The 14,037-nt window shown below is 39.4% G+C and overlaps 1 protein-coding gene across 3 annotated transcripts in view; it reads right to left on the bottom strand.

Annotated features, from left to right (window-relative positions):
- Nucleotides 1–3,754: 3,754 nt before the first annotated feature.
- Nucleotides 3,755–14,037, bottom strand: part of ST7 (suppression of tumorigenicity 7) — a 136,195-nt gene continuing 125,912 nt past the window's right edge. For all 3 annotated transcript variants that reach the window (XM_054632015.2, XM_077178968.1, XM_077178969.1), the window contains exons 12-15: nucleotides 13,731–13,881; nucleotides 9,294–9,386; nucleotides 6,221–6,360; nucleotides 3,755–4,069 (exon numbers count right to left, since the gene is read on the bottom strand). In XM_054632015.2, the coding sequence (XP_054487990.1) occupies nucleotides 3,974–4,069; nucleotides 6,221–6,360; nucleotides 9,294–9,386; nucleotides 13,731–13,881 (480 nt within the window). In that variant the 3' untranslated portion in view covers nucleotides 3,755–3,973. The remainder of the gene's footprint in view (nucleotides 4,070–6,220; nucleotides 6,361–9,293; nucleotides 9,387–13,730; nucleotides 13,882–14,037) is intronic.

Genomic DNA, 14,037 nt, shown 5'->3' with positions numbered 1-14,037 from the left:
AAATGAAATAATACTGTAGTTTTGTTCTATGGAATAAATTTACTCATGTACTTAGTCATGAAGAGGAAACAGCTGTCTCTAGGTAGACACTTTAATGTCAGAATAATGTTAGCTGAGGCTAAAGGTTGTAGGATTATTTTTTTAAATACGCAGTCCAATTTTCTTGAGGGAGTTCCCTTTAATTTGCTGCATGAACTCAGGATCTAGCAGCGCCCTGAAACACTGCTAGCCTGCCAAACTTTTTGGGATTGCTTCCTCCCCACTATTTTCAACAAACTTTACCCTAAAAAGTGTGTTGTGCTGTTATAAGTGAAATCTCGTAAAAAAAATTTAATTTTCTTTTACCACATGGAAAATGAGGAATGACTTAGGAATGGTGGTGTATATTGGGGCATGTGGGCATTGAAGCTTAGAGATTGCTGCTTTTTCTTCTCCTGGAAAAATGTCTAAAACAAATTTGTGCATCTCATCCTGGCCTCCTTTCCCTGTGTGCCCTTCTTTGCAGATGTGAATTAGGAAATAAAATGCTGCATTTCTGGTACTGCACTGCACAGCTGCTGAAGAGCATCCAGCCTGCATGCCCAAACCACAGCTGGGCACTGCCTGCAGGCCTCATGCCCAGCTTCTTGTGGGGCTCAGTGCATGGGGGCAAGGGGGAAGGGAATGTTCAGGGATTAGTGAAGAGCTGCATCTGGGGAGGGGGCATTTGCTAAGAAAAACCAGCTCTTACTCCAGTGAGCAGCACAAAGTGAGGGAGAGTACCAAGGTTCTCTCTCCTCCATGGCGTGTGCCCCACACTCTTTGGAAGGGCTGGATGCAGGTGGTGGCTGCCTCCAAGGGCAGAAGGGGTTCTGTGGTCACATGTCACAGCCTGCAGGTTTTACCTGCCACTTCAGATGAGAGAAATGAACTTATATTATCAGAAAGACAGAGACAACTCATGAGCTGTAACCACAAACATGATTTAGGGTTGTTACTCTTGTGCAACAGCTCATTTGCCAGGGGAAATGGATGCAACTTCATAAAGTTAAGATCTCTTGTGAGAAAGAAGCAAATGCATATGAGTCAATGCATTGACAGCTCCCTCTGTGGTGGGAGCTGGGCAGGAGCCCTGCTGCAAGCTGGGCGGAGCCAGGGGCTGCCTTTTACAATCTGCTGTAACTAGAGCCACTGTGGTTTTCAGGGCCACCACAGGGTTACAGCCACACTGGGTGTGAAGGGGTGTGTGTGACATGTGCAAGAGGTGCAGCTTCCTTTGGATGTTCAGCTTCTGCAGTTTCTTCAAAATGGCAAAACTCCTGATAATTTCCTTCCTTTCTGCTATGGTAAGGACTTCCATGCTCTGAAAAAACGTCTGTAAGTACAGTGTACACACCAAATGATAAAAAAGAGAAAGCAGCGGCCCTCCCCTTGGTGTAGCACTCCCCTCCCTGAGTGCAGTTCCTGCAGGGAGCAGCTGTTACTCTACCCGGTGGGAGGGAGGGAGGGACAGAAGGGGCCAGCCTGACTTGACACTCCTGGGGAGGTCCTCTCCTTTTTTCTTCTATGCAGGTTATAGTGTAAAGAGATAATGTGCATACAAATTCTATTAAGTTGTCTTAAAAAAAAAGACAACAACTAGGAACTGCTAACATTTGGAACTGCTAACATTTGGAGTTAAAAAGCTTCCTCCACCCCTAAATCTGAAGATGAGTTATTATCTGAACCAGATTTCCACAAGGCTCATCTCTCCACTAAGCCAGAGGCTTTCCATCATTATAATCATGGGCTGTGTTTGCTTTTTGATCTAAGCTATACTGAACTTCACAGGAAACATGTCAGAGGCAGCAAAGCCTAAGGCAATAAACTCTGCCCAATGAAAAAGAAAATTCTTTTGTTTGTTTTGCCTAGTCTTCCAGATGCCTAGAATTATAATTAAAGAGAGATTTTCCAGATACAAAAATCCATGGCCCATTACTGCTTATTAGGGAGATAGATACTAGAAATAGTAGAAATTGCATAAAGTTAGAATTCCTAAATATTCCCCATAGTTCAAGGAAAGGATGTGATTCTTCTAGGAGTTAAGCATTCCTTTTTATCAGAGTAATACAGATAGAAACTCCCACACAGATTATAATATCTTCGAATAGAAGGCCAAACTACTACCTCAGCTGCTGCCAAACATGGAGATTTGTGTACAGCTGGTATACACTGATGTGCAAATGCAAGCACATTTCCATTTAGAACTGTGAATCACAGCAATTTATTCTTTTGAAATGTAGGGTATAGGTGGCTGGGAATAAGTGATACAAAGCAGCACAGGACAAGAGCTGACTATGCCCGATCCTTCTGATTTTCAGCAGCCTTAAATGATTCTGACAGAGCTTTTTGAGGCACCAAAAAAAAAATCAGTATGGTTATCCCCAATTTTTCAGCTGGAGATACACAGCAGCTCCTGCTGTGAGGGTGTTTCCTGTGGCTACTCTAGCAATTCAGATGAAAATAGGAGAACTCAAATATTGGTCCATTTCATACTTCCACATGCTTATCCACTAGCAATCCATTACCTCTAATCTGATGCCACATCCTACATTAACTGCAACCCAGACTAATTTCAACATTACAGTGAATTGTTTTGCAGGAGTAATAGCCAGAGAAGATAAACCAGTATGGAAACCCTCAACAGCCACACCAGGTCTAACATTTGTCTGTGGGGCTCTCTGCTCCTCCAGACCTTGGGGCTTGCCCAGGTCTCACTCTTACAGCTGATTTCTCCTGGCTGAGGCTGCCTTTTTTTAATCTTGTAGCACAGCAGTGTTTGCATGGTACTTCTGCTCACTTGAACAAACATCTGTCTTCTACTAGACTACTGTGTCTGTGATCAAGTGAAATAATGTAATCCATCTTCTATTGTTAAGAAACACCTTCCTTTTATACCTGTTCTAATACTGAGAGTTTTGTCTCTGCTCACTCATTTCCTCATTGATAAACAAACTTATCTGCTAGTGATCACAGTCCCTTAAACTCTTCAGCATTTTAAGAGTAACAGTGAAGTTGAAATGGTGAAGTGGCATTTTTGATCCACTGCATTAGGGTTATGCTTCCTTATCTGGAGGGGAGCTGGAAAAAAAATCCTTGAGGCATCTGTAAGGATGCACTTCAAATTCTTGACAGAGAGGACTACTTCCTTCAACTTCCAGATCAAAATCTTCATTTTAGAGCTGGTCTCAGAAGTTTCCATCAACAGTGGCTAAGTCATAAATGAATACTTAGTCTAAACAGTCACAGCACAAGGATAAGGTTTCCTGAGGTGAGCACTAATAGTGAAACACCAGCCTCTCCATTAATTGTGCATGAACTAACACCCATTTTGCTAATGAGCCTTCAGAAGGTACCTGAAACACCAGGGGTGTGAAGAAAATCTGTCAAGTACATGGGCTTCTTGAAAATTCAAATGAGGATACAGTGGCCTTAGTGCAGAGAAGGGACTCAGCCCAGTGTGCCATCCTAACTGCCTGGAGAGCCTAAAGCTGCTTTAAGCAGGAGCTTTAACTGTCTAGAAGCCTCTCCTAGACTGCAGAAGTGAGGGCCTCGCCCTAATTGAGCTCCATAAGAAAAGGCAGAGACAATGTTGTTTAATTGTAACATTATCAGCACGTTTCATTACCTGAATGTGCAGCTATGTCCTAGCCACGGCCAAACAGATACCACAGGTTTAAAAATAAAAAACAAAACCTAGGATCTGTGTTCTATAAAAGTCGAAAGACAGCAATGCTACAATACACAAAAGTTTATTTTTTTCTTTTCTGAAGGCAAAATATAATAGAACCTAACATCAATGTATTTTGTACAACAAAACAGTTTTTATATGAGAACAGACAATCCATGAAGAGTTTTTAAGTCTTATAACTGCTTCCCTTTTTTATCATGCTTTCTTGTGGTCAACAGAAAGTTGGCACAGAAGATGTCATAGCAGTCAGTCGGGCATGCTCCCTCAGATCCTTGTCAGCTGGTGCCACAGGCTGGAGGGCAGGATACTTTCCACTTTTTCCATCACAAAATTTAAAGGGGCAAAAAGGGTGCTGAGAAACTGCAAAGAAATCAGATACACATTCAGATCAAAATCCAGGAGACAATATACTCAAGAGAAAGCTGTCCAGTAAGATAAGACATTCTTGCTGTGTTCCTCTGTAAAATCCTCCAGCATGATAAAAATTACATAATTCACACATAAAGACTTTCAAATTCTTGAACCTTGCACATACAGAGATTTATGGATTTTGCTGTAAAGAAAGCAAGAGCCCCATCTTTACAAAGATCAAAGTGATGAACTACAAAAGTTTCCACACATCTCACATCCTAGATTGAAGCTCATACTGAAGCCACAAAAAGCTCAACCCAAAATCTAGTGAAGAGAAAGAAAGGCTTTTTCATAGCAGGGGTATGCCAGACCACCTCATAGAGACAAACATTGTGTCTTGAGATTCAAGTTTAAGATGGTTTAGGGTTATCTACAGATCTGCTCTATACACTGAGGCATCACTAACTGTAATCCTAACATACTCTGCACCACTGACTAAAATTTATCTTAACATCTTCTCTCTAGTACAGAACACAACATTCAAAGAGTCTTCAATATATTAGTGTTCAGATAGGCATATGATAAAAATCAAGATGGAGGACATTTAATCACAGGAAAAAACCACCGGTAGCTAAATGTCACAGAACTTGGGTATTCAAGGAACTCCTGAAATACATATTGAAATACATATTAATTTTAATTAATTATTAATACATTCGAGAAATACATGTTAACTTCTTCTGTGGCAGAAGAACTAAGTACAGAATCTCACTATGCTGCCAGCATATAGTCTTTGTTCAGGATACAAGGCTGATAAACACAGGAACAAGGCTAACAGGGACAGATTTGGGATCTAAAACTGTGACAGTATCAGAAAACTAAAGATTTGATTGAAAGAGCCAAACAAGGGTTCATACATTTCAGTAACTTCAGTAACTAAGGAACAGAAAAAATCCAACCACTGAATCCAAGAAAAGCCTTACAGAGAAGTTTATGATCATATGCCCAAGTTAAACATTTGCTGCCTACCTAACACCTACGTACACACTCAAGAAACAAGAAGGGGTAATAATATTTCAGGTATATTTCAGCACTTCTTGCTGAAAGAAGAAGTATCTTCTGCTACAACTGATCTTATTTTGTGTCTTCTAGAGCTAATGAAAAAAATTCTTGGGTGAACTGTTGCTGTACCAGACCCCACTCACAGGCCTGGGTTAACACAAGACCCAGCTCACCTGCAAAGGGAGCCTCTTCCCCTTTGCAAAAGGGTTTCAGAGAGCACTGACAATCTGGAATTTGCCAAAACCTTTCAGCCTGGCCTCCTCCACCCCACTCCCTATACCCCCATATCAAAAGTACCAAAGACATTAAAAACAAACTGGCAGGAGGCCAGTTTGGAAACATGAGACCTGAAACAGAGACAAATATATTTGAGAAAATATATTACAATGGAAGATACTCAGTATTTATTGGAGAAGGAATTTTTTACTATCCTAGAGCTTTTCTGTTAGTGGATTTTTCATCTCCTAGCATGCTGGAACAGTGATGTTCTTGTTTTTGCAAGAAAAAGGTTTGGTTTAGAATAATTCATGGCTCTTCCCCCTCATTCTCCAAAATTTATTAATCCTTGGTGGATTAAAAAAGCAGAATTAGGAGAGACTTCTTTGGACATAGTTCAGGAAAGTTATGGGGGAAATATTGAGACTACTTCCTCCTTGGCAGTTCAGGGAAAAAACACAGAAATTTGTCCTGGTTAACACTATTTCTGCTCATACTGACAGCTTCTATTGCATAGGAAATCACAGCAGCCATTATGACTCCACAAAATAGAGGGGTTCTAATAACTAATAACTAACTGTTATTAGTTTATTTTAGTGGATGATATATGAAAATACAGATACTCAGTTCTCCCACCAAGCCCTTTTTTTTTTTGCAAAATCACAAGATATCAAACCTAACGACAGAGCCATATAAACCAGAGAAGACAAACAGGCAGGTCTTACTGATTAGCAACCTTGACAGTTGTGCACATATCCCCTGCTCAGACATGGGCTGATGCTTCTGAGTGGGCAGATATTTAATACCTGGCAGTATTTAGCTCTGCCTTTCCTGCACTGGTGTCTTTATTTACAGAAGGGAGCAGCAGCAGAGAATACTCACAGCTTTTGCAAAGACCCCCATGAGCTCTGGGAACTGATGTGTCAGGAGGGCGAGCATGGCTGTGAAAGAACAGAGTCCAGCAGTGAAGAGGATGAAAAAGGGAAGCTCTTTCTTGGGATAAACTGAAACCTCATGAAATGCTGTAGAAAAAGACATGAGAAGGGGAAGGCATTATACATTGGAAAAAAAAATCAAAACACAACACCAAGCAAAACCAAACCAATGTTCTTACATAGTTTGAACAACCTGAGACACACAAAGATGCTTTTGAAGGAAGAAGAAAATGGAAGGTCTGATACTTCTAGGGACATAATTGTTGTGTCAGTTGTCTCTACCAAATAATTCTCTCTAAAGAGCCTATTTCTGGTTTACTCTGGTGCTATGTACACATCACTTTTGTCTTCCTTGTGTCAGCAGTAACTATAATGCAGCTCTGCAACAGCTAATTCCAGAAAAGAGACTTAGAAATAAAGCATTTTAATTTTTTTTAAATGTACATTATTAACTAACCCCATGGCTGCACGTTTGCTAATGCTGCTACACAGAGAGTGCAGAAACATGCCTGGGAGCAGCAGTGAGCCCAACCATATGGAAGCATTGCTGCAGACCAGTTAAAGCAGGCTGTAAAACTACAGCCTTTGTAACTGTAAATTCTGAGGGTTTTATCTTCAGAGCAAGAAAAATTATCCTAACAGCAGGACATATAGGCATGTATTTTAAAACCTGGAAATTAAATGAACAGTGAATTTTTAAGACGTTTGTTAATATACACTGATAGGAATACAGAAATTTCCTTGACTCTGGTATAAAAAACCCTTCACTGGACTTTGGAAAAAACAGCACTGAGATGACTGAAAGGGTTAGAAAAGGATAATGAATATTTTACCAGAGGGATATATCCCTTGAACTTTTATGGCAGCTCAGATTCAAGGTAAAAATTCCTCCAGGTTGGCAAAAGGTCAGGTGGATTTCTTACCTTCAGTCTGTAGTTTAGAGCTACAGTCAAGATAAATGCAAACTTTAAAACATTTTTTTCTCATATAGGACCAATCTCAAGGTTTCCCATATACTCAAATCCTATGGCTATTCATATATATGAAACATTACTCTTCCATTTTGCCTACTTTCTTTGCTTCAGTGATCAGCTCTCATCTCTTTGTAATTGCAGATGACATAAACACATGGTAATCCAGCAACATTCATGACTGTATTCATCCAGAGTGGAGTGGTTCTCAAAACCAAAAGCAGGAATTCGTAAGAGTTTAAATTAGAATATTAAAAACTAAAAATATGTATGACTCTTGAGTCTGCTAGTTTGATCAGTTAAAAAAACAAAAGAAGGGATAGATTACAACTTCTCTTTGATTTAAAATAAATGTAGAGATCAGAAATACCAGAACATGGACTTTTTTAAGTCTAAGATCTCTTGCGCTTTTCTTGCACTGCCTTTTCACACAGGCTCAACCCTGCTGTCCCAGTCTGTTATCCAGTCAGGGCAAAAGTTTTGTAATTGATATTTTTAATGTGGAGAGCCTATCAGATTGTTGTGTTCTGATATAACTCCAGCTGTCTCTCCCACAAAACATGCACAATTAAAGGGTGTGGACAGGTATGCAAAACCCCCCTAACCCACCTGTGTCTGTCAGGCATTCTAAACTCTTCCCTCCTCTAACCCAGGAGATTTTGCAGTGAAAGGCATTTCCCATAGCTGCCAGAGCAGAACACACTGCCTGCATATGCTGTTAAAGAGTCCTGCTGTTAGCTTGTAACATCTCACAAGAACAATTAGTTTTGCATCTAAAAAGAGAATGCTGAGCTATTCTGCATGACTTTGTCATTCCTAAATCTCCTGACACTCCACCCTCCCCAGCTCAGCATCCCTCTGAGTACAGCAAGCAGAGCACTCTGAGAGGTGTTGTTATAATTAGGATGATTATAATGGGGTGGGGAGATACTGCCAGTTGCCAAGGATTTCTGCGTAATATCAGCAGGAATGTGCTGTGAAGGAGAGACTTGCAATGAGTGGATTTTCACTGTATTATTCTCACCTAATGTTTACTCATGTAGGTTACAAAAAGAGGCAACACCTTTTTCAGCCCAAACCAGAAAGATTCTGAATGAAAGACTATAAAGGATGCAAATGCCCTCAAAAGCAGCCTTCCCAGCAGAAGCAGGCTTCATTTTACTTGTTCCAGAAAAAAATTTTCTTTATTTAAGAAGGTGAGAGAAGAATCTTCTTCCTTGGATCAACTTTTATTTCCCTCCTCTGCCCTGACCCTGCAAACTTGTGTGTGTTCCACTCGTGCTCACACGAAGTCCCACAGGGAGAGCACGTGGGAATGAAGTGTAACTGCAAGATTGGCTGCTTTGGCTCTCCCTCTGCATTCTTGTGCTTCACTGCATGCACTGCAATGAGTCTCATTAGCTTGGACTGTAATGCTTCCTGGGGGCTGGATCTCTCTTTATATCTGTATCTGGGAACACTGCTGGCACCTTCCTAGCACACGCTATAAACACACATCAAAGTGACTGAGATGACTTCACATCAATCTCTTCATAACAGTGCACATGCCATAACATGAAGAAAACCCTTTCTTGCTATTTAAACTGCTTTTTGGAAAATGTAAGCACAGCCTGTCATGAGTACTAGCTGCAGGAATGATCCAGCTGTCCTCAAGCAAGTTGGATCCTGCCTCGGAATTCAAGTAGCTCATGTGTCTATCAAGGATTAACAAGGCTGTGACATTGTGCTTTTGGTTTGAGGGGATGTTAACCCAGATGAAAGATCAGTGTCTTGGCAAGAGAGAATAGCAAGATCTAAGTGATTTGGATCTCTTTGGTAATCTCTCTCCCTGTCTGTAAGCTGTCAGAAATAATAAATACAGCTAATTGTTATGAACTTTGCTGAGGACCTGCCTCTTGAACCATCAAAGGAGCTCCAAAGGCTCACTGTCAATCTGGTTATTCTAATCCACTGCACTCAATTTAAAAGGCATCAAAGGAGACCGCTGCTGCAAGACTCAGCTAAACAATTCTTAGGTGTCAATCATAAGAAGAAAAACGTTGAACATACATGGTAGTAGTTCTCTATCTGCAGTTTCTGTACAAATAGGGTAAGGGTAGAAAAGATGTCCTTTTTCCAGTGGATAGGGGATCATTCTGAAAGCTGAAAAGAAAACATGGTGCATAAGTTACTGTGAGTGTGGCAGTCATACTTAAGAATACTTGCAATTCTGAAAAACAAACACAGACAAAACACTTATATTTGGTTGTAAACAGCATATAAACTGCTTAATGAAATGCCAAAATAGAAATCTACATTGAGCTTTTAATCACAAAATCTCCTATGTTATTTTTATTCTTGAGACAATGTTCATGAATGTCAGGTGAGACCACATTACAAAGACATACAAAAATGTTTGCATAATCAAAGCCCATTATACTTCCAATTCCATAGCCAAATTTACACATTTTGTCTTAGGCTTTTAGGCTGCAGTATTTTTAAATTTCAGGGGAAAGAAGTGTATCTGATATAATAGGTATAGCCTACAAAAATGAACAGCCAAGCCTGTAAATGCAGACCAATACTCACAGTCCCTGTGCATCAAGAATAATAGGTTTTTCATGGAAAAAATACTCTTTTTCCATCACACTCCAGCAAGCCAGGTAACACTGATGACATGAGCTCTGAGGACCAGTTTTCCAACACAGTCATGTTTTCATTTTCTATTTGGCAATCAAAGATTAGTAGTAAATTATTAAACCCAGTTCCCTCTCATGCATTCTTTCTAAATGCAGCAGATCAAGTCAGGTTTCCAATATAAATCTTCAGGTTATGGATTAAATAATACTTAATCTTAAGAATTTTTAAAATTGAAAATAATAACAGAGAGGGAGGGAAATGGATTACTAAATCTTGACAGTGCTGATGTCATAAGCCATCATCTGAGTGTGGTTTGTGGAAACATCAGAATACTTGACTGAAATATAGCTTTGCATCAAGGCATCCTTTTCCATTATCCTGTATATTATTTTCACTGTTAAAATGTCATCAATGTGTTATTCTCACTACTCCTATGAACATCAGTCACTGAAGCAGTATTTTTCCCCACAGATGTCCTAGAAGCACTGTACACTTAAGTTGTTAGGTACAGCCCACTGCCACACAGCAACACTCCCATTATCTCTGGCTCACAAGGCAACCTAAGGATTTGTTCAAATACACAGTCCCCCAATATTTTCAGCTGTGCACATTGCATTTGAAATTATGTTAGCTGTGGTTTTTTGTGAAATTATATTATGGTATTTTTTCTTGGTTGCTGCATTTAAAGCAATAGTAAAGAAGGCAGAGATCCTGAAAGATTGTAAACCAGCCTGGGCTGTAATGGTCTTCCAGCATTAACCACCCCTCTCCATAGCAACCCAAAAAGCCAAGTACAAATACAATATCCAAGCACTGTATGATCTTAACACACAACAAACTTGAGTGACTGTACAAAAACATATGTGGAACGTGCTCAATGCTTATTTCTTAAAAATCCCTAACACAAGTTTTTCCTTTCAATTTGGTTTAATATTGAAACAGACAATCAAGCCTCTTCTGCCTTACCCTAAGCCACAGTAATATTAAAACTATTAAGATTAATAAAAATAAAATGTGAGGTGAAGATGTTGCTTTTACAAAGCAAGTGAAAAATGTCTGGATAGATGTTATTCAATTTAATAATAATACTAATAATACTCAATTATAACAATACTCAATCATGCTTGACATGAGACCAACTATGGGATATTTACAGCAAAACAGCTTTAATTAGCAATGGTATCAGCCATGGAAGGAAGTGCTCTGGTTCATCTGGATCAGTTTGTGTCTATGTAGGTACTTCTCTGCCTCACTCCTACAGTATTATCTGATCCTCTTTTACATTAATTGACTCAGGTAGCACAGAGCAAGTTTGCCACTGACCATGTACAGTAGCTGCAAGAGCTCCAGGAGCATTTGGGAATCCCTAGGTTTCCTTTCCTCAGGCAAACAGTAGGAATTTTGACACAAATTTAGAAACAAATAGTGACAAATCATCACCCCAGACATGTTAAAAACTTGGTTACACTTGAAACTACAGACCTCCTGTACAGAGAACCTGGCCTAAACAGTGGTGGCACTGGGGCTTTTACAGTTGTACTACGAATAAAATACCTACAAACACACAGAAAGAAAGCAAGGCAACTGACCATGTATTATATGTAAACTGTTGGTTAAAACTAGTATAATTACATTTAACTTCTCTGCCATGTCTTCACTGCTTTTCACTTAGTTATGCAAAGATGCCAAGATATGAACCAAACATTATGATTATTGGACCTGACACTGTGAAACCATTAAAACCCCTGGTTGTCTTCATGTGTGAGCAAAATTTGAAAAAAAGTTTTGAGGACTCGTGCACTGTTCGCATTTTTCCAAAATCACTGTAAAAAATGAATTATGGATTTTTCTGCAGAAGATATGCAATGATATTAATTTACATCTTTACAGGCTATTATAGAGCTATTAGCTAATAAATTACGTATTCAGATTGCTGAATGTGAAGATAATAAGAAGGAGAATGTAGTTAGATGAGAATTCCCTATGTTGCCTTCAGGCACAGATGACTTGTTTCCTAAGTGGCAGAAGGACTGCAGGGCAGCCAGACTCCTGTGCCAAAACTGGTCCTGGTACAAAGCCCTTTAGGGGCTCCCCAGCCTGACAGAGCAAAAGAAGATCTGTTCAGAATTCCCTGCAAAACACTGCTTTTACTGATGGAATAATGAACCCTGAGCTAAAGGACTTCTGCAACAATCCAGAAGAGAAGGAACACTACTTAAAAGCAAATCACTGAAAACAAGCCATTGGGAACGAACCTATGACACAGAAAATAATAAACTGGGAGAAATAGTGGGAGAAGAGCTAGCAGATCTGACAGAGAACAATGCAGCAGAGCAAACCCCAGGCAGCACTGGTATAGGTTACTGAGCAAGGTGTTCTATACACCGAAAAATAAAACCAGTGGATCCTCAGGGAGTCTACACTGCAAATTAGGCAAGTTCAGGTAATTTCATACTGTAACTGAGATAGTAAGTCACTTTTACACTGGAGGTATTAAGTGCATTTCTATAGGAATTATCATGGTAACAAAAAATCTTTTCTATCAAAGCTAAATGAGGACAAAAAAAAATGGTGAAACACACCCATACAAACAAGTTGGTGTAATAAAACACACAGAAGATGAAAAAGAACAGAATAAAGCAGAGCAGAAATGGGGAACTAGATTACACTAAATCAGAAAAAAGGCCAACAAAGGTTGATTATAATTTGTACTTTTAAATTCTCAGAAACCTGGTAAAAAACACATCTCAAAGACAGGACAAGATATATTAGAAGGTTAGTATATGACCTTTGGAAGTCATATACTCCAACCCCAAAGCAGGGTCATTTCCAAGTTACATTGGATTGCACAGAACTATGTCAAGCTGAGCTCTGAGTATCTCTGGGGCAGGAGATCCCACAGACCCCTCTCACTGTGAAAATATGATTCTTAGGTCTGGATTAAATTTATCTGGTTTGAACTTGTGTGTATTGCTTCTTGTCTTTATGCTGGGCTGTTCTGTGAAGACTGTGACTCTCACTTCCATATCATCTCTCTGCTGGGTGGTAGAAGACAGCAACTGGATCATCTCTTCACCCATTCTAAGACTTCTCCAAGTTGAACAAAACCAGCTTCCTCAGCATTTTGTCCTCTAGCACATATTCCAGTCCCCTATGCATCCCAGCAATCCTTCACTGAATTCACTCCAGTTTGTCAGTTTAAAAAAAAGTCATAAAAATACAGCATTGCTTTATATTTCACATTATTATATATCTGTCTATAAGGCACACTCATAATTCCCAAATATCAAAGCATTCACAGAATCACAAAATGGTGTGGGTTGGAAGAGACCTTTAAAGATAATCTAGTTCCAACTCCACTGCCATGAACAGGGACACCATTCACTAGACCAAGTTGCTTGAAGCCCCATCCAACACAGTCTTGAACACTTGGAGGGATGGCACATCCACAGCTTCTCTGGACAACCTGTTCCAGTGCCTCACCACTCTTATTGCAAAATATATTTTGTTTATGTCCAATCTGAATATATTCTCAGTTTGAAACTATTCATTCAAATAATGACAAACAAATCTCTGGAATGAAATAAGTTAAATTATTATCTCCTTATCCACGAGCAGGAAAATATGTCTCAAAGAAGTTGGAAAATTTTGTTCAGTATTAAACAGCAAACACAAGACTTCAAACCCCTTTTACTCATTAAATGAAGTTCGTGTTTTAAGTTCAAATTTCAAATAGTCCAGTGCTGGTGAGGATGTAACAGGTGTCCAAAATTCTCACATACTATACTTGACAAAAACTATTACTTTTTTCATTAAATTCAATAAAAATATTTTATTAGCTCCTTTGTAAGAAAGAGGATTACTTACTGCCTTCCCATGTACAGTGTAAGAGGTTCAATGCCCCCTCTACTCTTTTCCAGTGTTGAAGATGAAAGAAAGCATATGCTATTGCTTCACTGTCCCCTCTCTTCAGAATATGTTCAGGGGGCAGAATTAGGCTTTTCATTTCTAGTAGATACTGAAATAAAAAAGCAGAGCACAGTTATTGCAGAGGTAATACAAAGCACAAAAAGCTGACTGCAATTCTATAATGCATACTGAAAGGTCTATTTCCCTAAAGTACTTTTTCTCACAAGATTTCATCAAATGTGTAACATCACCAACTGCACTTGAA

Source organism: Agelaius phoeniceus, chromosome 5, assembly GCF_051311805.1.
Source record: "Agelaius phoeniceus isolate bAgePho1 chromosome 5, bAgePho1.hap1, whole genome shotgun sequence".
In the NCBI taxonomy this organism is placed as follows: Eukaryota; Metazoa; Chordata; class Aves; order Passeriformes; family Icteridae; genus Agelaius; species Agelaius phoeniceus.
Note: the sequence above shows the minus strand (reverse complement) of the source record. Positions and strands in the feature narration are given on the sequence as shown.